The sequence below is a fragment of the Geotrypetes seraphini genome, chromosome 19 (genome assembly GCF_902459505.1).
Source record: "Geotrypetes seraphini chromosome 19, aGeoSer1.1, whole genome shotgun sequence".
NCBI lineage: Eukaryota > Metazoa > Chordata > Amphibia > Gymnophiona > Dermophiidae > Geotrypetes > Geotrypetes seraphini.
The window spans coordinates 13,782,361-13,807,715 of NC_047102.1; the positions used below are offsets into that span (position 1 = coordinate 13,782,361).

A 25,355-nucleotide genomic window follows, 5' to 3' on the forward strand; every position below is an offset into this window, starting at 1 on the left:
CTCGGGCGAGATTTTAGGTGACAGTTAAATATGGCTGTAGAGGAGACAGGCTGTTCCAGGCAGAAAGTGCAGAGCTGGGATGCAGAGAATTGATGACCAGAAATCATGATGCCGGGTGTGTAGGAGGAGATGAGAGTAGGAAAGATAAAGAGCTGAAGGCACTTGTAAGTATTTGGAAGCAAGTGTGAAGTCAGTGGTGTGACTTGAAAAGGTATTTGAGGAAGACAAGTCATGCAAGTAAACTTAAGGCCTAGAGCAGGGGTGTCCAATGTCGGTCCTCGAGGGCCGCAATCCAGTCGGGTTTTCAGGATTTCCCCAATGAATATGCATTGAAAGCAGTGCATGCAAATAGATCTCATGCATATTCATTGGGGAAATCCTGAAAACCCGACTGGACTGCGGCCCTCGAGGACCGACATTGGACACCCCTGGCCTAGAGAATACTGAAGATTGAGTTTGTCTCCCTGTAACCTGATCTCCTAAATTTTCGTTATAGGAAATCAGTCGGAAGGTGTATAAGGGGATGTTGGATCTCCTGAAATGTACAGTGTCCAGCTTGGAGCAGTCCTATGCAAGTGCTGGTCTCGGGGGTATGGCCAGTGTATTCAGTCTACTGGAGATAGCTCACAGCCATTACTATATCAAAGGTATGGGTCAATAATATTTCCCTCAGATGGGGCATGTGTTGCACCATTTCCACAGCATGCTAACGTCTTGTCTCAGATGCTCTGTCCTTAGAGTGGCTACTTGTGTCACAAGTACAGGACTTAATATTGTACCAGCAATTGCCACGTGTCACTGGTACAGCACGCTGACACTGTGCCCACATTTATCACACAGCCTAGGCATCTGTGTAATTGGCAGAAACAACCCCCTTGTAGTTTTGCATGATTTCAGTGTTAGCACTTTAAAATCGAACCTGAGTTTTACATTCTCATAATATCGTCTGCCTCTTTCTCCTTTTTCTCTATTCCGTTCCCTTTCCCACGGTGTTTTTTTCCCCCCCTAAAGAATTAGAGAAAAAGAAACGAAGTCCCACAAGCGATGGAGCTGCCACACCTGTTGTCAGAGAGCCAGCTGCCAGCGCTAAGGGTGAAACAAAGCCTGCCATCCAGCTACCCGTACCTCAGCTGATGCCCCGGCCAACGGGGCCTGCAGGGAGAGGCTCCCGTGAATTAGACAGCAGGAGCTTAAAGGAAGAGAATTTTGTGGCATCCATTGGTGCGTACTGAAGTGCACCAGAGGGCTGATGAAGCAAGGTCGTCATAATATCTGCTGCCTGCCTCCTACCTCTCCTTTCTTCCATCTCAGCACCCACTCGCTCCACTTCACTCCATTCTTATTTCATGTAGCAGAAATTTTTAGGACTAAGAGAGCCTAACTTAAATGGTGTGCCATGATTTGGCTAATGGGACGACTGGGCTCTGCTCAAAATGTTTGATCTCATTTTCCAGATATGTGAGAAGTATAAAGGTCCACCATATATAGTGTGGGTGGAGGAGAGCGTGCTGGTGGTATCAGATCCAGGGAGATGCTCTTAACCCTTACTTATGTACTGTAAGTCGCTGCTGAGAACCAAATTAGGATGTGAAAGTAGAGGATATTTAAATGTGGAAATAGAGGGGAAAGTACTGTGTTTCCTCATAAGCTGTTAAGGCCTTTAAGGGGAAGAGATGCGATGGAAGGGCTCTAACACAATTCCTGCTGATGTTCTGGGGGGTAGGACTGCGGTATGACGTTGCTGCATTTTCTTGGGGAGGGGAGGTGAAAATACCCTGTTACAGAATTCCTCCTGCAACTGTCTGGGAGATAGCAGGAAGCCACAATGCTTGGACTTCCCTTAGATTTCTTGATTGCTTTGAATCCTATTTTTAAGTTATATTTCCTTTGTCAGCTGCCATTAATTTCTGCTTTGTGTTTTGGGGAAGAGGTTGGCTTCTTATTCTTTTTTTTATTTCTTTGTTTTCCCATTTCCCCATCTGATCAGCCTATGATTCTTTTTCTGTCTTTCTCTCCTGCTTGCAATGCATCTTGGGTAGAATTGTGGAACAAGCACCAGGAAATGAAAAAGCAAAAAGCTATGGAAAATCAGAGTAAGGATTCAATGGAAACTCCAAGCCTTCCCATAACTGCCAGCTGCTAGAGCCTTAGGGCTGGGAATAGAGAACAGAATATGCAGCTGATCCCCCCCCACCCTTTCAGGTTACAGGAAGCAAACAGTCAGCAGTTTGCTTGGTGCAGGACAGTGTGTGATGTATGGAGAAGTGGGGCATGGTGTTGCACACAGAGAGAAAGTGTTGTAGGCTGGAGAGATGAGGGCATGATGTATCTGCACTGTGAGGGTTTGGCAGCAGATATAGAATGGAGAAATGGGCACAGTGTGGCATCAGTGTGAGGGTAAGCTGAGACAGCTGGGCATATTGTAGCAGAGATATATAGGACAGAGTGGCGGGCATAGTGGGGTAGAATAACTTAGTGAATTGATAGTGTTGAGCCATCTGGGTGCAATGTGAGGCAATAGAAAGATTAATAATACATGGGTGTAGCATATTGTAGGTCAGGGTGTTTGGACTGTAGAGATTGGTATAGGGCAGCATATCAGAGCTGATTTAAGACCCGACAGTGAGGCCTTTTGCCATAATGTAGGACAGGCTGATAAAGCAGTGTGACTTATTGGAAAAGACAGTGACTTGCGGACTTGTAGCTTGCTCAGACAGGAAAAGCATGAGGCGGGGTAGCACTATAGAGCATGGTGCAGTGGTTTTCATTTCAGGGGGGGCGAATGCTAGATGGTTGGAAAGGAGAGGGCGTAAACATGGCAGCCAGAGTTTGTTAAAGGTTGAAGCAGAACTGAGTAGCTACACAGAGCAGATAAGTGGCTGAGCTCAAGGGGCAGTTATTGGTTATATGAATCCCTCCTTTTACTCATAGAGTGCTCTGCATCCATGAACATTGCAAATGCAGTAGCCCATTGGAAGGTTGGCAGATATGGTACAGGTGAAAGTGTTTGGTCTGGTGTGCTGTCCTCTCCCTCCTCAGTTAGTAGCTATAGTAATGTCCCGCCTTTTCTTCTTTTCCCTCTCCTTCTGGTTCTCTTCTAGTCCCAGGATTTGTCTCTGCCACACCCAACTATTTCTTTGTGCTCTCTTTTTCTCTTCCTGATGCTCCCAGCTGGATGTGTGGCAGACTTCAGAGAGCATACATTCACCACTTCTTTGCATGTCATACAGATGGTTTTTGGTTTTGCTCTTTAAAAAAAAATAAATTTAAGACTGTACATTTCTCAGTCCACAATCAGAAGTGATGCAGGCCTGAAACGTCTTGTTTCATGATAGCCATCATGGAGTCCTTCCTGCAGACTGCATGTTACAAAACTCAATGGCTCTTCCACTGATCCCAGAGACCGTGCACTGCCCGATCTGCTACAGTGGTGGTTAGAGAACTGGAACAGAGACTGCACCTTTTTCCTGGCACATGAATTAGTCTTTGTCATTCCACTCTGTCCCCACGCCTGTCCTCTTTGCTAACTACCCACTTCTCTTCATTTGCACCCCCTTGCTATTCTATATCCCTTAGTTGGCTTCCTTGCATTTATTTCTTCCATCCACTTCTATGCTAAATAGCTATTCCTTGACCTTTGCTCCCCTGCTGGCTTTCTCCCGCCTTTCCTTTTTTAGGTACTGACTATTGTATCCTTTCCTTACATCCCCCACACTTGCAAACATGTCTTCTTACCCTGCACTAATTCAGCCTCTTCTCTGCTGAGTGAGTAACAAACATCTCTACTACCCATAGGTTCTGAAGCAGCAAAGCGATTTATTGATTTGGGAGAAAGAGATGAAAAGAAATCGCAAATCAGTGCAGACAGTGGCCTCAGCATGACGTCGGGATCACAGGTTTGTGTGTATTCAGATTGGATTCTACCTTAGATTTTGTCTTCTGTATGCTTAAGTCACAGAGGTGTCTCCTGATCCAATTACATATTTTTCAAATGATTTTACCAGGGTATTTAGATAAAATGAAAAGCTAAAATTAGCCCCACTCTGTCAATAAAATTACCTGTGCTATAAAGCAACACATATACTTTACCCACACTAAAAAGAGGTAAGTGTTGGGGGCGGGAAGAGGGCAGCATAAACTAGCAGCATACAGGCAATCCCCGGGTTAAGAACAAGTTCCATTTTTTAAACAGTTCTTAAGTTGAATTTGTATGTAACTCGGATCCTAGTATTCTTCCCACCTTCTCCACCTCCTTGAGGCCCCTCTTGCATCCCTTTCCATCCATCCCACTGTTCCTTCTCCATCACCACCACCACATCCAACATTATTCCCTCTTATCTCTCTCTTCCCCATGCAACTCTACCTCACTCCTCTCCCACCACCATGTCCAATAATTCTCTCTCCCTCCCTATGTCCAACAATTCTCCTCCTTCTTCCATCTCCCCAAGTGCACCATCTCTTTCCCTCTCTCAGACACCCAATTCTCCCTTTCTATTCCCTCCCTCACCTCAGCATCTCTATCCCTCACTCCCTTCATTCTTCCATCCTATGGCTCATGCTCCCCTCCCTCCCCTCCATTCTGTGTCCTGAGTTCATGCCCTTCCCTCCTTCCTTTCATCATTTCTCCCAAGTTTGTGCTACCTCCCTCTCGAGTCCCAACATGCCCCTCTCTCTCCCTTCCTTCAATCTGTGCCTCAAGTACGTGCCTTCTTCCGGTGGATGTTTACCTTCTGGCCGGCTCCCTCTTCCTTCCTGCCGCGGTCGTTTCTTTGCACAAAACTGCGGCCGGCGGCTCCTGCGCGTGGGACGCTTGTCTTCCCTCTGACATCAGAAGACGCTGCTTCCACGTCAGAGGGAAGGTTTCCGGCTCAGCTGTGGAACGTGCGTAGGAGCTGCCGCTCGCGGCTTTGTGCAGAGAAACAACCATGGCAGGAAGGAGGAGGGAGCCGGCCAGAGGGAGGGCACGTACGTGCTTGGGGCACAGAAGAGAGGGAGGGAGAAGGACGTGTTGGGACACCGAAGGTAGAACAGGACCCCCGTTCGTAAGTCCGCGTCTGACATAAGTCGGATGTTCGTAAAACATGGACTGCCCGTATACACTTTTAATTTGGAAATAGTTGTGGGTGGTTTAAGCTGCAGACTTAGTTCCTGCTTTAGAGTCTATCTTGCTACTAGTACTATCTACCAGCTCCAGCTAGTTTGGCTGTATGATTAAAGCCTGACCTAAGCATTATTATTGGTGAGCCTTCTAGATCTTCTAGATCAGTGTATCAGGGGGAGGAGGAGAGGCGCCGGCTGACTCCCTACAGGACGTGCCTCTCGCGCCTCTCCTCTCCGTGCGTCTTCCTTCCGGTGCCCCCCCCCCCATATGTGGACGTCGACGTGATAACGTCGTGCATTCGCGTGACATCAGCATGTCGATGTCCATGCATTTCAGGATGCCTCGAGCCGTGGCCAAGCAAAGCTTGCAAGACACTGCTCTAGATACTTCCAAATATTGAGACCCAGAGACACAGGTCAGCAATGTTCTCAAGGGCTTAAGATGGGGTTAAGTTGGAGGTGGTATCTGCATTTTCAAAACTATGTTCATTAGTTTGCTAGCCTCTAATAATGCAAGGCAAGGTAGATAGCACTACAGCGTAGGCACCATCAAGCTTGCTCATGTTATCGCTTCTCTCAAGTGAGCAGGCTTGACGGTAGCTGTACCATTTGATACCTTCATTCATGATTCCAGTGGGTCAAATGATCATTAGCTTAAAGAAAAAGATGGTATAAGCAATGTTGCAGCAATATGGTCAGTGCCATCGGCACCATGAGAGCTGCCATCGATGGCACTATAAGAATCGAGGTCGCAAAGGGGTTGATGATATCGGTGCAAAACTAGCACTTACCTGGTGTCAATTTCACAAAGAGGTCAGGGCTGTTGATACTGTAGAAGCTGACATCGATAGTGCAACAAGATGGCACTATAGCAGTCCGCATTGATTGCAGTCTCTTTCCACCTGCTTGTTCTTGGACATAACCTAGAAGTTCTGGATTGGTTTGGTAGGATTAAATGAAAGAAAACTTTTAACAGCTAAGTCAAATTTTTTCCATTTTGTTTTCTCCATCACCTTTAATCATTTCTTATGACCCCTATTTTCTCGGAACCAGGACACCTTATAAGCTTTGAGGAAAAGCAGTATAAGAAATGTGAAAAATAAATGAAGGAGAATGTGGCCCAGTGGTTAGAGCTACAGCCTCAGCACCCTGTGGTTGTGGGTTCAAACCCTGTGCTTCTCCTTGTGACTCTGAGCAGCCACTTAACCCTCCACTGCCCCAGAAACATTAGATAGATTGTGAGCCCATCGGGATAGATTGGGAAAATGCTTGAAGTACCCGTATGCAAATTGTTTTACAAAAAGGCAGTATACAATCCCTGTCCCCTTATATGTAAAGGGTTTTGGTTTTCAGGCACATTGCTATAACCAGCTGATTTGTATAAAGGAAAATGCTTCAGCTTTCTTCTCTTAGGCATAATTTCCTCTTATTTTCTGTAGTGTGGCAATAGAAAGAATCGTTTCTAATATGCATGTTTCTTTTTTTCTATTTTATTAATGCTTCTTGACCAATGATCCTTCATGTGTGGAAACAGAAGAGCGATTTGGACTCTACTGCCAGCGTAGGACCCATTGTCCTGATCCGGAGTTCCAGCCAAGATTCTGAAGTTAGCACAGTGGTAAGATATGGCCACAATACACTATGTAGCCTTTTCATTCACTGTATATGAGGGAGAAATATGGAGGCATTGCTCTTATGGACTATGTGTAATGTAATGTAATTTATTTCTTATATACCGCTACATCCGTTAGGTTCTAAGCGGTTTACAGAAAATATACATTAAGATTAGAAATAAGAAAGGTACTTGAAAAATTCCCTTACTGTCCCGAAGGCTCACAATCTAACTAAAGTACCTGGAGGGTAATAGAGAAGTGAAAAGTAGAGTTAGAGGAAAAATAAAAATAAAATAAACATTTTAACAAGACAGCATTGATCTAAATACTTTGGAAGGTAGAAGAGAGGAGAGAAAGGAATAGAAGCAGAAGGGGGAGCCGTTGAACAGTAGAATTCTGGAAAAATAGAACAAAACAAAGACAAAAGGCAAAACAATAGATAAGATTAAAGATAAATCATAAGCTAGAAAGAAAAATAAAATAAAACTTTGTCTTCAATCCACGGTTTCAGCGTCAGTGATGACACATGAGTTTGAACTTCCTAGTGTGACCTTTGAGCAGGGCTGCCCAAGTCCGGTCCTCGAGATCTACCGGCAGGCCAGGTTTTCTGGATATCCACAATGAACATGCATGAGAGAGAGATTTGCATACCAAGAAGGCAGTGCAGGAAAATCTCACTCATGCATATTCATTGTGGATATCCTGAAAACCTGGCCTGCCAGTAGATTTTGAGGACCGGACTTGAGCAGCCCTGCCTTTGAGTATATGTGTGCACGAAGTGGACATATATTTATTTTCTTATTCATATGTTTGCCTAACTGTGAACTGTTCATGGTTGGGTAAACTGAGACTTGCAGATCTGAGAATAAGGCTAGCTGTGGAAGCAATGAATGATTCTTAGCGTGCACATTTGAGCATGCTTTGAAGGAGATGCAGTGTTTTTGAAGTGAAATCCCCACAGATGCTCTCTCCCATTTTGGCTAAGGTGAATGGACAGTTTTTTTAGCAGGGCCTCTTACTACAGGTAAACACCTATTTATCTGTGGATAAATCTTTGAACATGACCTTCCCTTGAGGGGTGGGGCTGGTTTGTGTGTGCATGCACTCTGTTGTACACTAGCTGCTTTTTTTTTTTCTTTTACTTTGAGTTTCACGTGCTCATTTGTCTCTCTGCACACTTGTATCTAAGACAGTGGTCCCTAGACCTGTCCTGGGGGAGCATTAGTCAGTCAGGTTTTCAGGATATCCGGAAAGGATATTCATGAGTTAAATTTACATGTACCACCTCTATTGTATGCAAATCTTATTCATGAGTATTCACCTAGATTTGGAAGATGCTGATCTAAAATGTACCTTACCCAGTTACTGAAATGATTCTCCCTTTCTCCTCTGTGTAATGGCTGCGTTCCAAAATAAAGGCAGATAGGTTTCTTTGTGGGTATTTCAAGTTTATCATTTCATATTTCGCCCATCAGAAAATACCATGTAAATCAGGGGTCTCAAACTCAAACCCTTTGCAGGGCCACATTTTCGATTTGTAGGTATTTGGAGGGCCACAGAAAAAATAGTTAATGTCTTATTAAAGAAATTACAATTTTGCATGAGGTAAAACTCTTTATAGTTTATAAATCTTTCCTTTTGGCTAAGTTGTAATAATAATATTGTAATTTATAGCTAAAGAGACATGTGATCAAGAAACTGTTTTATTTTACTTTTGTGATTATCATAAACAAACTGAGGGCCTCAAAATAGTACCTGGCGGGCCGCATGTGGCCCCTGGGCCGCAAGTTTGAGACCACTGATGTACCGTAGATGTTTTACAATCAATATCAAATTTCAAACAAAGTGAAAAAGAAATACAAAAAATCAGGGATGTTAAGAGCATATTTTTTTTTTTTTTTTTTTTTTACTGTGTGCTTTCAACTGTTGTCATGCCCTTTACCATAATGCCAGAAGATCTAAGGAAATTAAGAACTGAAAGATATTAAAAATAGCTTTTCAAATCCACTTTAAATTTTTGGCATGATAATTGCAGGTGCAGATTAAGCAGAAAGTTATTCCAGAGTACAGGACCTAAAAGACTATAGAGGATTGAATTGTATCAAAACAAATCTGACAGAAAGAAGAAACCCACTAAGACACTGTTGAGATAAATGCCAAGATCGAGTAGATGTGTTTGGTATTAATAGACATGATAAGAATAGGGAGAGGCCTGATGTGAAAGTTTTTTTATAGCAGTGTGATAATATTATAGGGGGATTCTAGCTGAAATTGGCAGCCAGTGGTTCAGTACTGGAGTGATGTGATTGTACCATTTTAACTGCTGTGTTTTGGATTAATTGTAATCTTTTCATGTCTCTCAAAAGCACATTGCAGTACTATAGATGTCAAAGACTAAGTCATGAAGTACCGTCCAGAAAATAGTTTAACCCAAAATGGATTTTATTGAGCAAATATGTTTTAATGTAAAAAGGCATTTTATTTTACTATTGCTGAAGTATCTAATCATAGTAACATAGTAAATGACAGCAGATAAAGAGCCGAGTGGTCCATCCAGTCTGCCCAACCATACACGCCCTATAAATTAATAATTTAGTTTAAATGGCCCTTTTTCTTAGATATTTATGGGCCGATAGTGTGCTTAGGTTCTATCTACTGGAGTCTCCCTCAAAGCTCACTCCAGCTCATCTAAACCATCCCAGCCACCGAAGCCCTCCCCATCCCATCCGCAACTGAATGGCCATATATGAGACACAGTCTGCCCAGTACTGGCCTTAGTTCTTCAATATTTACTATTATTTTCTGATTAGAGATCCTCTGTGTTCATCCCATGCTTTTTGAACTCTTGTCACCGTTCTCCTCTCCACCACCTCCCTCGGGAGCGCATTCCAGGCATCAACCACCCTCTCCATAATGAAGAATTTACTAACATTACACTTAAGTCTGCCACCCCTCAACCTCAAATTATGTCTTCTGGTTTTACCATTTTCCTTTCTCTGGAAAATATTTTATTCTACGTTAATACCTTTCAAGTATTTGAACGTCTGAATCATATCTCCCCTGTCTCTCCTTTCCTCTAGGGTATATATATTCAGGGCATCCAGTCTCTCCTCAAACACCTTTTGATGCAAACCTCCTATTGTTTTCATCACCTTTCTCTGGACCGCTATGTCCTTTGCCAGATATAGACTCCAAGTGGGGCCTCACCAATGACCTGTACAGGGGCATCAACATTTTTCTTCTCCTTATTACATCTCTCTCTGTACAGCCTAGCATCCTTCTGGCAACAGCCACTGCCTTGTCACACTGTATCTTTGCCTTTAGATCTTCAGACACTATCACCCCAAGGTCCCTCTCCCCATCTCACCTCCCAGCACATATGGCTCCTTCCGATTTCTAATCTCTAAATGCATTACTCTGCACTTCTTTGCATTGAATTTTAGTTGCCAGACATTAGACCATTCCTCTGACTTTTGTAGATTTTTTGTCGTGTTTTCCACTCCTTCCTTGGTGGTCTACTCTGTTACAAATCTTGGTATCATCCGCAAAGAGGCAAACCTTTCCTTCTAACCCTTTGGCCCCAGCACTGATCCATGATGGACTCGACTACTCACATCTAACATGAGCATTTAATGCATGAGTGAAGCATAAGCCTATATATCACATTCCAAACCCCATCTACTTATTTCATTCAGAGAATAGTTAAGCTCTTTTTTTTTTATTTTTTTTTTTATTTTTTATTTATAAATTTTCCATTCTTACAATATTTAAATCATACAATATATATTAATTATTACATATCCATAATATTATCATTATTAATTCATATTATTTAAAATATAATATGATAAAGATTATACAATAACATATAAAATATAATTCCCACTCCCTTTTTATATAATATATTTCCATTAATTAATCAAATCCCACCCCATTCGTATATAATTTTTATCATTGTGCTAAGAAACTAATCATTAGAATATTTTGTCAATGGTTGCCAAATTTTCTTGAAGTTAAGAAGATTTCCCTGTTGTAACGCTAATATTTTTTCCATTTTATAAATATGACAAACAGAATTCCACCAAAATGTATAATTCAATTTGGTATAATCTTTCCAATTTTGAGTAATTTGTTGCATGGCGACTCCTGTTAGTATTAGTAATAGCTTATTATTATTTGCTGAAATCGGACTCTTAGTTCTCATTGCAGTACCAAATAATATGGTGTCATATGAGAGTCCTACGTGATTCTCTAATAATTTATTAATTTGGGGCCAAATTGAATTCCAAAATGCATTTACATAGGGACAGAAAAAGATTAAATGATCTAACGTCCCTATTTCCAATTTACAATGCCAGCATCTATTAGATCTAGTACTATCTATTTTTTGCAGGCGCGTTGGGGTCCAGAATACTCTATGTAATAAGAATAACCATGTTTGATTCATAGATGCTGACCTTGTAGATCTTAATCTCCAGGACCAAAATCGTGGCCATTGAGATTCAGAAATTGTCTGACCAATCTCAATACTCCAAATATCCCTAAGACCTGTTTTCTTTTTTTTATTTAAAAATCCGTATATCAATTTGTACCATTTTGCGGCTTGGTGACCCAAAAAATCCGTCTGGAAACATAGAACCTGTAGACTATATTGATTATTTAGATTTTTCCATTCAGGGAACCCTACCTGAATGGCCTGCTTCAATTGCATCCATTTAAAATAATGTGTTTTATTTAATCCAAATTTATTTTGCAATTGTGAAAAACTAAGCAGTGATCCTTCTGATATGACATCATTTAATGTTCTTATTCCTGCATTTATCCATTGCTTCCAGACGATTTTAAATCCGCCAATTCTGATCCTGGAGTTTATCCATATTGATTGATTTAGAGATTTAGCAATAGGTTCTGGTGATAGATTACTGATATATCTCAATGTTTTCCAAGTGTCAAATAAAATTCTGTGATCTTTGTATCTTTTAGGCATTGTTATAGTTATTAACTGTTCTGGATATAAAGGGAATAGGAGCCGCCATTCTAAATATAGCCAATCAGGTACATTTTCTAAAAGGTCTGGGAGGATCCAATACATACCCTGTCTTAAGATATAGGCTTGATGATACCTATAAAAATTTGGAAAATTTACCCCCCCTTCCACAATTGGTCTTTGTAATGATACTAAAGCGATTCTTGGTCTTTTTCCACACCAAACAAATTTTGTAAGAACATTGTTAAGTTTTTTATAAAACGACCCCTGAAAAAATATTGGAATCATACTCATTTGGTAACAAACCACAGGCAATATCATCATTTTAATTGTTTGAATTCTTCCCCACCAAGAAAGATGTAATGGATTCCATTGCTCACACATTTCTGTTATTTTTTTCAATAAAAGTTTTTCATTCTCTTTGACTGTGTCTTCAATTGTATTTTTAATCATAATTCCTAAGTATTTTATACCATCTTCTTTCCAAATAAATGAATATGTTTCAAATAATCCTTTGGTACAATGAACATTTATTGGGAGAATTTCAGATTTGTTCCAATTAATTTTATATCCAGAAAAAGTACCATATTTTTCTATTAAATTAAGTATACATGGAATAGTAGTTTCCGGTTCTCTTAAATATAATAATATATCATCTGCATATGCAGATAATTTAAATTCAAAACTGGTAAATGATATTCCCTTTATCTCCTTAGTTTTGTTTATTGCAATTAATAAAGGTTCTAGGACAATATCAAAAAGTAAAGGAGACAGAGGGCATCCTTGTCTAACTCCCCTATGCAAGTTAAATCTATTTGATAAATTATTGTTAATATATAATCTTGCTCCAGGAGAGCTATACAATGTTTGAATCATTTTAATAAAACCGGATCCTATGCCAAACCATTGTAAAGCTTGGTATATAAAATTCCATTCCACTCTGTCAAAGGCTTTTTCTGCATCTAAAGATATTAAAAAAACTGGATCATTTATATTTTTTGCTAAATTTAATGAGTGGAATGCTAATCTAGTATTATTTGATGAATGTCTTTTAGCAATAAATCCTGTTTGATGTACATCAATAATGAAAGGGAGAGCTTTTGCCAATCTTAATGCTAATACTTTAGCCATTAGTTTGTTATCCACATTCAATAATGAAATAGGCCTGTAATTTGAAACCAGAGTAGGATCTTTGTTTGGTTTTGGTAAGACTATAATTATTGATTCTGCCATAGTACCAGAAATATTTTCATTCTTTATTTGATATTGATACAAATTTAACAGATGTGGTAATATGATATTTTGGAAAAATTTATAAAATTCAACAGTATACCCATCTCCACCTGGAGCGGATCCAACTCTAAGAGACTTCAATGCTGTTTCTAATTCTTTTAAAGATATAGGTTCTTCTAAACTTCCTTTTATATGATCTGGAATATTTGGTCCAATATATGAATTTAAAAAATTTAATCCGTCTTGTTCTTTATTTTTATAAGAATTGGAAGTATATAATTCTTTGTAAAAATCAAGAAATTGTGTTATAATATCTTTTGTGTTGGTATGTGTGTTACCTTGTGTATCTTTAATTGCAATAATCTTAGATTTTCTTTTTATTTGCTTTTAGAAAGTTTGCTAATAATTTCCCTGCTTTATTTGAATTTCCATAAAATTGTACTTGTTTGTTGAAAATGTCTTTCCTCACAATTTGAGAAGAAATCTCATTATATTTAACTTTTAATTTTAATAATTCTTGTAATGTATTATTTTCCCATTTCTCAATTAATTTATTTTCTAATAATTTAATTTGCTTTCCCATCTCAAGAAATTGTTTTTTTTTTTGTTTGTTAATAAATGTTGAATATGAAATAATATTTCCTCTCATAGTTGCTTTAAAAGCATCCCATAAGATCTCAGCATTAATATCATCTGATTCATTAAATTGAAAGAATTCTTGCATTTTTATTTTAAAATCTTCAAGAAATTTTGAATCCGCTAATAAATCATTATTAAATCTCCAAATTAAATCAAAATTTTCAACATCATAATTTTGAAGATTAATCCACACACCAGCATGATCTGAAATTATAATGGGATCAATTACTGCTTTTAAGATACGCTGCGCTATATTATTAGAAACAAATATATAATCAATTCGTGAAAAAGATTTATGGACCTGAGAACAAAAAGAAAATTCCTGATCATTAAAATGAAGAATTCGCCATATATCTACTAAATCACAAGATGTTATCAAATTATCTAAGCCTAATGATTTCATAACTTTACTTGGTTTTTTATCCAAAATCGGATCCATTACAGCATTGAAATCCCCTGCTACTATTAAATTAGATGTAGCCAGTGGTAAGAGCAATTGTTGAATTTGTTTAAAAAACTCCATTTGATTCGTATTAGGAGCATATAAATTGAATAAATTCAGGGTTGTATTTCCCAGAACCATCTCGATATGTACCCATCTACCTAAGGGATCATAATTAATTAATTTAAAATCTGCATTACATTTTTTGTTTATTAGAACAGCCACTCCAGCTTTTTTCTTTAAAGCCGGTGCAAATAAACATTTAGAAATCCATCCTCCAGATAATTTTTTTGATTCAATTTCCGAAAGATGGGTCTCTTGAATAAAATAAATGTCCGCATTTTGATTTTTAAGGAACGATAATAATTTCTTCTTCTTAATAGGATGATTTAAACCATTGACATTCAGCGAATACATTTTTATATCCATCTAATTAATAGTTATGTTTTATCCAATATTCTATGATAGTTTACAAGATTATTTCCTAGCACATTCATTAAAAATTCATATCCTATCCCACCCATAATTTTCCCTCCCGTCCCTCCCATTATCATATTCTGATTTGGAACACGCATTGGTCATGCAAAACCTACATCTCCATCTCCAGGCAACTAATAATTCATTATATTATTTAAAAAACATATTTCTAAATTCAATACATTCTTTATACTTCCACTCTTATATAATTGAAAATTATATCCATTTAATCTATTATATTTTATAAATTTACTGAGAATTATATATATTTGATTCATAAAATTAAATTCAATATCATGCATACATGTAATATTATATTCTTAATAAATAAACATATTACAATATATCTCTATTTCTCTATATATATCTATAGATCTTCATATAAATTGAATATATTCATTTTTATAAAAATATATGAATATTAATATTAATAATAATGCAATTCAATCATTTTCATAGATCATCTTCATAATAAATTAATTTGAATAATTAGTTAAATAAAATATACATTTTATGTCAATAAATAAGTTTTATAATAAATTCATATTTTATTAATTATCTACCATTCAATTACTTATTTTCTTATTTTTCATAATAAGTTAATATGACTGAATAATTGAATCAAATAAAATTTTTTTATTTTTTTTATTTTTTTTTTTTTTTATTAGATATATATTTTATTAATTAATTCTGTCAATAATCAAATTATTTTCTTGTATATATTTCATAAAATTATAATTTTCTTATACAGAATTAAAATATTGTTTTTATAATAAATTAATATATTTCATTTTTAACTCTTATTCTCGATATATCAATAATAAATTTTTCCTATCAATATTTTTAATGATAATTTCATTGTAAATCATTTCATTATTTCTTATTCATAATAAGTTAATATGCTATATGATTGAATAAATTTTCTATTTTGATTAAAACAAGTAATTTATATAAAATTTTTTTTTTTTTATATATATTTTATTTTTATTTATTTATTTTTTATTTTTATTTTATTAATGATTGTGGATGCTAATATTTTATTAATAATTAATTTAATAAAATAATATAATAATATTGCATCCACTATATCAATAAATATAAATTATATTTCCAGTTAGTAACATTTCTTATATCTTTTTTTTTTTTTTAATAATCTTCTTTATTTTCCCTTTTTTCCATCTTCTTTCTTCTTTCTTCTTTCTTCTTTCTTCAGCTGAATTGTTTCTTATGTAAACATAGGTTCTTTTTGTGTCAGGAATTCTTTCAGTTTTGCCGGGTCTTGAAAATATATGGATTTATTTCCACTGGATACTCTCATAGTAGATGGATAATATAGTCCATATATGTATCCTTTTTCTTTCAGCTGCTGTCTGTATGTAAGGAATTGTTTTCTTATGTTTGCTGTATATTTAGCAAAATCCGGAACTAAAATCAGTTTTGATCCTTTATAGTTCAAGTTTTTATTTGCTTTTGCCATTTTTAATATCTCTTGAGCTTGTTGATACCTTAAAACCTTGAATATCAAAGGTCTTGGAGCAGCCTGATTTACTGGCTTTCTTGTGGGGATTCTGTGGGCTCTTTCAATTTCTAACGGCCATTTTGAATTGAGCTGAAGCAGTTTAGGTAACAGATTTTCCAAGAATTGTACAGGATCTCCTCCTTCAATATTTTCAGCCAGCCCCAAAATTCTTATGTTCTTTCTTTTTCCTCGGTTTTCCATGTCCACCATTTGATTTTTTAAAGCTGCTATTTCTTTTTTATCTTTGTCATATTCCTGTGTGAAAGATTCAAACCTCTCCACTTTTTCTTCCAGCACTGTCATTCTCAGTCTCTCAGTTTGGATTTCTTGTTTCATGTTAAGAAGCTCTTCTTTTACTTCAGATATTTTATTGGAGTTTTCAGTCAGCATCAGTTTTATTTTAAACAGTTCAGTCATTATATCAGCCTTTTCAGTGAGTTCTTCAGTCTCCATCGGGAACGGCACACTCGATGGTGACAGGGGAGTTACTTTTGTTCTTTTTGCTGATATTCCCGATGTTGAAGGTTTTTCAGCTTTCCCCTGCTTTATATTCGCCATCTCCGACGTTGTTTTATGTATTTTTTTTTGCGATTTGAAAAAGTAGAAGTTTTATTTTTGTTCCGTTTGTTGCCTGGATACGGGAGCGCTGCAGTTAGGCTGCCATATCGTGCGCGCTCCAAGCCACGCCCCCGAGAATAGTTAAGCTCTGAAATATGTTGCCAGAGGATGTGGTAAGAGCGCTTAATGTAGCTGGTTTTAAAAAAAAAAAAAAAAGTTTGGACAAGTTCCTGGTGGAAAAGCCCATAGTTTGCTGTTGAGACAGACATGGGTCGGTAGCACGGTTTTTGCCAGGTGCTTGTTACTTGGATTGGCCTCCGTGAAGATGGGATACTGGGCTAGATTGTTCTGACCCAGTAAGGCTGCTGTTATGTTCTTAAGTGTAGTCTCTGTAGAGCAGGGGTGTCAAAGTCCCTTCTCGAGGGCCGCAATCCAGTCGGGTTTTCAGGATTTCCCCAATGAAAATGCATGAGATCTATTAGCATACCATGAAAGAGGTGCATGCAAATAGATGTCATGCATATTCATTGGGGAAATCTTGAAAACCCGACTGGATTGCGGCCCTCGAGGAGGGACTTTGACACCCCTGCTGTTGAGTGATCCTTATAGAATTCCATTTGATAAGGATATAGAGAATTAATGTCATGTAAGGATTTTGTAAGCTGATGGGCAGTAACTATTAATTTTGGCAGAAAAAGTAAGATTAATATTATAGAGAATGACATGGGGACAAATTTGTCCCCGTTCCTACGAGATCCATCTCCATTCCCTTCCTGTGAGTTCTGTCCCTTGTCCCTGCCCCATCCCTGTAAGCTCTGTCCTCACCTGCACAAGCCTCGAACACTTAAAGCTTGCAGGGATGGGACAGGGACAGAACCCATAGGGATGGGGACGGGGACATATTTTTCCCCGTGTCGTTTTCTAATTGCAATAGAAACATAGAAAGATGACGGCAGATAAGGGCCATAGCCCATCAAGTCTGCCCACACTATTTACCCACCCTCTTAAATCTACTGACCCCCTAAAGAATAATTGTAATTATACTGTCACTCTACTGACCCGCTCATTCAGTCCTAGTGACCCTATCCCTTGGCATGACCTCATAGGGATCCCACATAAGTATCCCATTTGTTCTTGAAGTCTGAGATGCTGCGTGCCTCGACCCCTGCACTGGAAGCTCGTTCCAATGCTCAATCACTCTCTCCGTGAAGAAGTACTTCCTGGCGTCTCCACGAAACTTCCCTCCCCTGAGTTTGAGCGGATGTCCTCTTGTGGTCGAGGGTCCCCTGAGAAGAAAGATATCATCTTCCACCTCGACCCGTCCCGTGATGTACTTAAATGTCTCAATCATGTCTCCCCTCTCCTTAAGCTCCTCGAGAGCTGGACTTTTCTTATTATCCTTCAGTTTTGGCTTATGTATGCTGTTTTCCCTGCTTGTGGCACAATAACAAGTTCCATAGAGGACATGACCATACTATGGATATAAGTACACATATATGGGGAAAATTTTTCAGCGTTGGCTTCTACACCTGTTTGATGGCACATATAGGTTTTAAAAAAACAAACCCCAAAACTTGTTTTCATTAAAGCTTTACTTGAAGGATTTAAGATGTAGTTTTTGTCCACTTCCAAAACGAAACCATGTTAAAATATGCAGTTTCATACTAAATGGAGCAACTACACTTGGAAGGAGCAAAAGTGCTGCTTCTGTTTTGTTTGGAAGCTGCCAGGTCTGTGCCTTTCATTTTTTTTTTTCACGTGTGTCTTGGTAAAATGGTGTGGAAATTCAGCTGGAAGAAGTTATCTAGCAGCCTTAATCAACTTCATTTAGTAAACTTTTTTCTGTATATTCACTGGTCCTCAGCGGGCCACCATACACTCAAATACATTCATAGTGAATGGCTTTACGCTCCCACTCCTCATTGGAACCAGCCCAACCTTATTTTGGATTTTAAATTATAACTTGCATTAATAATGGTAATATATAAATATACTAAAAGTACTTAGCTTCTAGTAGAATGTTGTGCAGGGAGAATGTGTCTAAATATCAACATGTTTCGCCCGTTAAACTCGTTGGGCTTCATCAAGATGTATACTCCCTAAAAATAGAAAACGAGAAACCTTAGTACCCATACTAACATTCTACTAGAAGCTAAGTACTTTTAGTATATTTATATATTACCATTATTAATGCAAGTTATAATTTAAAATCCAAAATAAGGTTGGGCTGGTTCCAATGAGGAGTGGGAGCGTAAAGCCATTCACTATGAATGTATTTGAGTGTATGGTGGCCCGCTGAGGACCAGTGAATATACAGAAAAAAGTTTACTAAATGAAGTTGATTAAGGCTGCTAGATAACTTCTTCCAGCTGAATTTCCATATTAGTTCATATCTTCATTTTCCAGTGGATTAATTGAGTGCCAGAGTTCACATTTCTTGGTAAAATGGTGAACACTGTTGCACATGTCCGCAAGTACAAAGGCGCTGCTGCGTCCATAGATCCTTATTTCCAAATGGCCCCGGAAGTGAACATATCCTAATCTGGATCTGTGTTCAAGCCCTTTATTATAAAATCAAGGAGCTGATGCGTTCCACAGGGATATTTCCATGGGAATAACAGCATCCTGTGGTATCTGGTATCGCAGAATTATTTATATCTGGAATTGCTCCTTTCTGGAGGGTGCTGGGTTTGGAGTGTGCTTTGGGGGCAGGAGGAATCCTTGAGATCTGTGTTCGACAAGGTTTCTAACACACTCTCAAACAACCAGAAAACCAGTTATCCGGCATCCACCAATCCCCACGGGTTACTGAGATTCTACTGTACATGCTTGGGTCAGTTACAACATTTACCCCTGCATATGTAAACGCAGAGCAGGGAACAAATGGAGAAATTCTTTACGTTATAAAGATGTTGATGGAGCCATTGGAGCCTGGTTTCTCCTCTTCCTCCTGTCCTGAAGAATTGGAGTGTCATGGTTAGTGCACTTGTCCCATTTTGCCTGCTCTTTGACCCTGTAGCACTACTGTCTGTTTTATCTCTTTAGGTAAGTAACAGCTCTGGAGAGACCCTTGGAGCAGACAGTGATCTGAGCAGCAATGCCGGAGAGGGCCCAGGAGGGAAAGCCGATTGTAACCTTAGTGGGTCACGGGGCACAGTATCAGACAGCGAGATAGAGATGAACTCCATCAGCAGCTCCATTTTTGTAAGTCTCATGTAATGCTTTCTTATGTATCACATGTGCTTTGTGTGGGGGAGAAGGATGAGAGGCGAGGGAAATGTCTCTTGCACTGGAAAGGTGGTGGAAAAGTAATTTCCAATTTCAGAACAGTTTTCAGCAATCCAGTTAGTAATTCATCATTTCTGTAGCACTACAAAATATACCCGGCATTGTACAGACTCAATTAAGACAGTCTTTGCGCCATGGTGCCTATAGTTTTGTCAAGACGGACAGTGCAGACAACTAATTTAGAGCAGGCAAAATACACACACAAAAAACCCCCCATAATAAAGCCTGCACTCTCTGGGGTTAATTTCATGCAAGATTGGTAGCACGGAATGTTGCTACTCCTTAGGTTTTGGCCAGGTACTAGTGACCTGGATTAGCAACCATGAAAACGGGCTACTGGGCTTGATAGACCATTGGTCTGACCCAGTAGGGCTATTCTTATGTTCTTAAAGTTGGGAAAAGGTGCTTATTGTAAGTATATAAGCCCTTATAAAATAAGCGTCTCCAATAACATGCAGTGGCAAGGAGCCTCCAGGATGCCCTGGCTCAGCTAATCCCCCCGCCTGCACTCGGCCCGGCAGAGAAATCTCTCTCGGAGTTCCTGCATGCTGCCGCGTACAGCCAGCCTCTGCAGGCAGCCGATAAGGGTCTCGCCAGACTGAGAGATCTCTCCCGGAGTCTCTGCATGCTGCCGCGTACAGCCAGCCTCTGCAGTCAGCAGATTGGGGTTTTCGCCCCCCAGACTGAGAGACCTCCCCCAGAGTCCTTGCATGCTGCCGCATACAGCCAGCCTCTGCAAGCAGAACAGTCTTTATAGATGATAACCCAAATTTCTAGCATTGGTTTATATTCAAGTCAATCTTTTTACCCCTTTTTGGAGGGGACAAAAGGATACCTCTGTTTATATTTGGATTGGTTTATATTCGATTATATACGGTACCTACTTAAAGCTCTTTTCTGCTTGAAAAACATAGTATACAAATGGAAATCACAATTTATAAATCTATGTTAGAAAAGCAGGAAGTGGGTGGGTAGGTGGCTGTGAGTAGGATACAGGCTTGGATTTATGTAAAGGTGTCTTAGGCCCATGCCTATGACAATACAACATTTTCCAAGTATGTGCCAGGGCAAGAGTTTTCTAAGCACTAATTCTTGCCAAGGTGCTGTTAAAGAAATTGGATGTTTACTCTGGGTGCTTTGAGGCCTCATATGGAGCTTGAGCCAGTGATCCATACTGTGATGTAGATGCAAGGCTCTTTAGAGCTGTGACCGTATTGCTAGAAGAGTTAAAATACCCATCCATCCATGTGTTTTGAAAGATAGGTGAAATCTGTCCTTTGACCTGGTGACCTGTTTCACCGTGTGACAACTTTGCCCCTCTCTGTCTCTGTCACTTTTTTTCTCAGGGCAAACCTCACAGTCTAAAACCTGTCATGAAGGACCCAAAGGCCAGCAGCCCTGGACACAGTCCAGAGGACCTGAGTCAACGGGTTTACCTCTTTGAGGGACTTCTGGGTAAGAATGATAGTTTTGTTAAGTGAGAGCTAAAGAAATGGATAGATACGTGGAAGAGAGTGCTGTGAATGATTAAGTTTGGCTTGATAGAGCTTTGTGTGTGAGATCTTGTATCAAGGAAGTTGGTTTAAAACAATCTGAATTTATAGACTTTATTTGGGGAAGGAGAAGCTTTGTAAAATGATGGCTTTTGTGGTCACGATACTTGGAGATGGCTATTTGAGGGTCGATCTTTGGGAAGGGAGAGAATGAGTTGAAGTTTTGTCTAGAGTGGGATTTATTGCATGGAATGTCTTATGTTTATTATAATGTGTAAATTGAGGTAGGGGAGACAGCCTGTGATCACCAACTTATTTAATGAAAATCTATGTATTCTTTAACACTGATTCTACTGTTGACACATTCCTGCCATTTCATCTATGAATTTCCTCTCCATATCCCACTTTATGGTCCTTCCTTGTTTTTCCTTTTTCACTGGCTTCTGTCCTCTATCTTCCCTCTCTCTGTTCATCTTCTTTTCCCCTTCACTTTTCTTGTCCTTTTTCTTCCCTCCCTGTCCTCCTTTTTTTTCTTCTTCATGCTGCCACATCCCAATGACTTGGGCAGGAAGGGAGAAAGGATCTGTCTGGGACCAACTTGAAGATGCAGCCATGGAAACCTTCTCTCTAAGTAAAGACTGCTACACTTCCTCTGCTTGTGCATGGCACTGATACTGCTTCTCATGTTTACACTGGTGCCGACGCACCTAATACATGCACTGCTGCTCCTCGTGTTTGCACCGGTGCACCTAATACACGCACTGTTGCTCCTCGTGTTTGCACCGGCGCCAGTGCACCTAATACACGCACTGCTGCTCCTCGTGTTTGCACCGGCGCCAGCGCACCTAATACATGCACTGCTGCTTCTCGTGTTTGCGCCAGCGCACCTAATATACGCACTGCTGCTCCTCGTGTTTGCACCGGTGCACCTAATGCATGCACTTCTGCTCCTCATGTTTGCACCAGTGCCGACGCACCTAATACACACACTGCTGCTCCTCGTGTTTACGCCGACGCACCTAATACACGCACTGCTGCTCCTCGTGTTTGCGCCGATGCACCTAATACACGCACTGCTACTGCTTAAGTTTCTGCTAGTGCTGACATACCTAGGATACACTGTGTTGCTTCTTGTTCCTCATGTTTGAGCTGGTGCTAATATACCCACTAATGCTGGCATGCTCCTTTGCATTCTGCTTCTCCTTGAGTTTGCATTGGCACTGCTGCTTCATGTGTTTGTGCCATAGCTAGCACTGCGACACTGATGCTCTGCATTCTGCTTCTCCTGCTTGCACCTTTGCTGACGCATCTAATGTACGCACTACTCCTCCTCATATTTGCACCTTTGTATGCTGCCTCTCCTCATGTTTGCACTTTCTCCCTTTTTAAAATAAGATATAGCTTCCTCTTTCGGTGTCCCGTCAAATGTAATAGTTCCCATCCCACGAGCTACTAAAATCTAATCAACAAAAGCATAATCTCGATGTGTGTGGAGAAGCTGAGCGTTGTATTTGTTGGCTGCACACACCATGCTGGGGGTTTACTGGTCTTTCTCACTGGTTTTGCTCATCACATTGCAGGTAAAGAGCGCTCGACACTGTGGGACCAGATGCAGTTCTGGGAAGATGCCTTTCTGGACGCAGTGATGTTAGAGAGAGAAGGTATGGGAATGGACCAGGGACCTCAAGAGATGATTGACCGGTGAGTCTGGGTTCATTAGTACTGTGCCACCAGAGAGACAGAGCCTGGATATGAGGGAGTAGTTAGGCTTTGAAGATGGAGCTGGGAAAGAGTAGGGTCTGTGGCAACTGTGGTAGTGCCGAGAGAGACTCGAGTAATACAGAAAATGAGATTTTTCTGTATTACTGAGTGTCTGGCAGGGGTGTGTCAGTTTATACGGGTAGATAAGTGCTATAAACTAGCCTTTCCCATATAATAGTTCATTTTCCCATTGCCTTTTCCTTGGTACTCCCTTCTACTTCCAATTTTCTTGTTTCATTTGTCCATTCTTACATTCTATCTATGTGACATGAGTATGTTTTAAAACAGTTTTCACTGTAACGTTTTGCTACTTGGTAGCATTTCTCTTAGCCTGCTGCCATGGTTAGTCAAAATATACCATCCACAATAACAAAGACTCAGGAAGACAAACACCACAGTTTTAATTAAAATAAAACCATACATACAAAAATCACATCACATATACTGTCAAACAAATGTAAATAAATAAACTTACAGAATCAAGCTATGAATGTTTTGTGAAACAGATGAAAGCCTGACTAAAGAGAGAGATGTCTGCCCATTTCCTGAAACCTGGGTCTGATTGCTTCCACTACTGCAGGTACTTTTCTTTGGGTGACCATGATCGGAAGCGCTTAGAAGACGATGAGGATCGTTTGCTGTCGACGCTCTTGCATAACATGATTGCATACATGCTGATGGTGAAGGTATTGGAAAACCCCACAAAGCAGTATATAGGGAAGAAATTATAAGATATATAACTGAAGAAATCTTCACGATGAACATAATGTTGTGGAATACACCAATAAGTGAATCGTGCCCATTTTGACCAATATGAGCAGCAACTTTTTAACGGCAAAATGTTAGACCCAGGACTTACAAAGAGCCGCAGGTTGTAGCTTCTCTCCCCTCCAATCCCCCTGCCATAGTTTACTACATTATTGTATTACATTTTAGAAACAGGAAGAATAAATATCCTGCAGATACTGTTTTATGATTATATAAGAGTGCAAGGAAGCTCCAGAATGAGAGGGCAGAGGATGAAGTTAAGAGGTGATAGGCTTATTTGTAATCTAAGAGTGGTAGATGCCTGGAATAGTCTCCTGATAGAGGTGATGGAGACAAAGGCTGTGTCTGAATTTAAGAAAGTGTGGGATAGGCATATGGGATCTCTTAGGGAGAGGAGGTGCTAGTGGATGGGCCATTTGGCTTTAATCTGTCATCATGTTTCTATGCAGCCTTACCCATCTCGTGCTTAAAAGGGTTTTATTTTATCTTTTTTCTAGGTGAGTAAGAATGACATCAGGAAGAAGGTACGCCGCCTGATGGGGAAGTCACATATTGGTCTTATCCACAGCCAACAAATCAATGAAATGTTGGACAAGCTAGCTGACTTGGTGAGTGGGGCATGAATGCCAGAGGAACAGGGCAGAGCTGAAGGGTGTGGTGCTGTCTCCAAGGGAAAACCCCAGGGGAAGAAGGCAGTACTGAATTGGTAATTTTGCCATCAATCCTAAGAGATGTGGGTGGGCAAAGCTGGTGACTGAAATAGTAACCCTGTGTACAGGCCCTATTGAATATTACTGTGTCTTGTCTGTTGTCCTCTTTGTCACTTTAAGGGCAGCAGGGAGCCTTAATCTTGATAACACACCTCTCCCAACAGTAATAGAGGATAAAAGAAAGGGAGAGAAAATGCTATTCTCTTTCTCACTGTAATAGAGAGAATATTAATAAGTGGCATAGCCTTCCTCTCACATTAATGGGTAATGTAGAAGTGGTTCTGAACTTCTGGAGGCCCCTTTTCACACTGATAATAAGGAATGAACAGAGGATCCATTTAGCAAGAAAATGCCTTTCTTAGCCCACCAGACCAATCCAGACACATGGGTTTTACTTGCTTACTTACCAGCAGATGGAGTCAGCAGCCTAAAGTGCTCTTGCATGACTAGTTTAGTGGAGTTTTCTTCAGTTAGAAATGGTAGTGCCTTTCAATTGGCAAGGATCAACAGACGGTTCCCATGTATTTAGCTGGGTCATCTCCTCTGGCTCTTAGGGTGATACTTGTAGGAGTCTGGGACTTTCTGTTGCCTATCATAATGGTGCCTCATTATTACTCCGCCCCCTCTACCCCCACCCCCACACTTTCTGCCTGCTTCCTTTTGGTTTCCTGTCAGCGACAGCCGCATGTCTGCTTTCTGCTCTGGTGCCCTAAAGTTTATTTTAAAAAACCCTAGAAAACCAGAAGGGTCAGCACAGGAAGAAATAG

The 25,355-nt window shown here is 39.6% G+C and overlaps 1 protein-coding gene across 8 annotated transcripts in view; it reads left to right on the forward strand.

Annotated features, from left to right (window-relative positions):
- MADD (MAP kinase activating death domain) overlaps positions 1–25,355 on the forward strand; it is a 122,307-nt gene that overhangs the window by 68,749 nt on the left and 28,203 nt on the right. For 3 of the 8 annotated variants that reach the window (XM_033928650.1, XM_033928649.1, XM_033928652.1), the window contains 11 exons: positions 497–647; positions 1,012–1,221; positions 2,040–2,093; positions 3,796–3,896; positions 6,635–6,718; positions 19,614–19,772; positions 21,203–21,311; positions 21,918–21,980; positions 22,930–23,050; positions 23,691–23,796; positions 24,376–24,486. In XM_033928650.1, coding sequence (XP_033784541.1) covers positions 497–647; positions 1,012–1,221; positions 2,040–2,093; positions 3,796–3,896; positions 6,635–6,718; positions 19,614–19,772; positions 21,203–21,311; positions 21,918–21,980; positions 22,930–23,050; positions 23,691–23,796; positions 24,376–24,486 — 1,269 coding nt within the window. The remainder of the gene's footprint in view (positions 1–496; positions 648–1,011; positions 1,222–2,039; positions 2,094–3,795; positions 3,897–6,634; positions 6,719–19,613; positions 19,773–21,202; positions 21,312–21,917; positions 21,981–22,929; positions 23,051–23,690; positions 23,797–24,375; positions 24,487–25,355) is intronic. The other 5 variants (XM_033928651.1, XM_033928655.1, XM_033928656.1 and 2 more) reach the window with 3 other exon arrangements.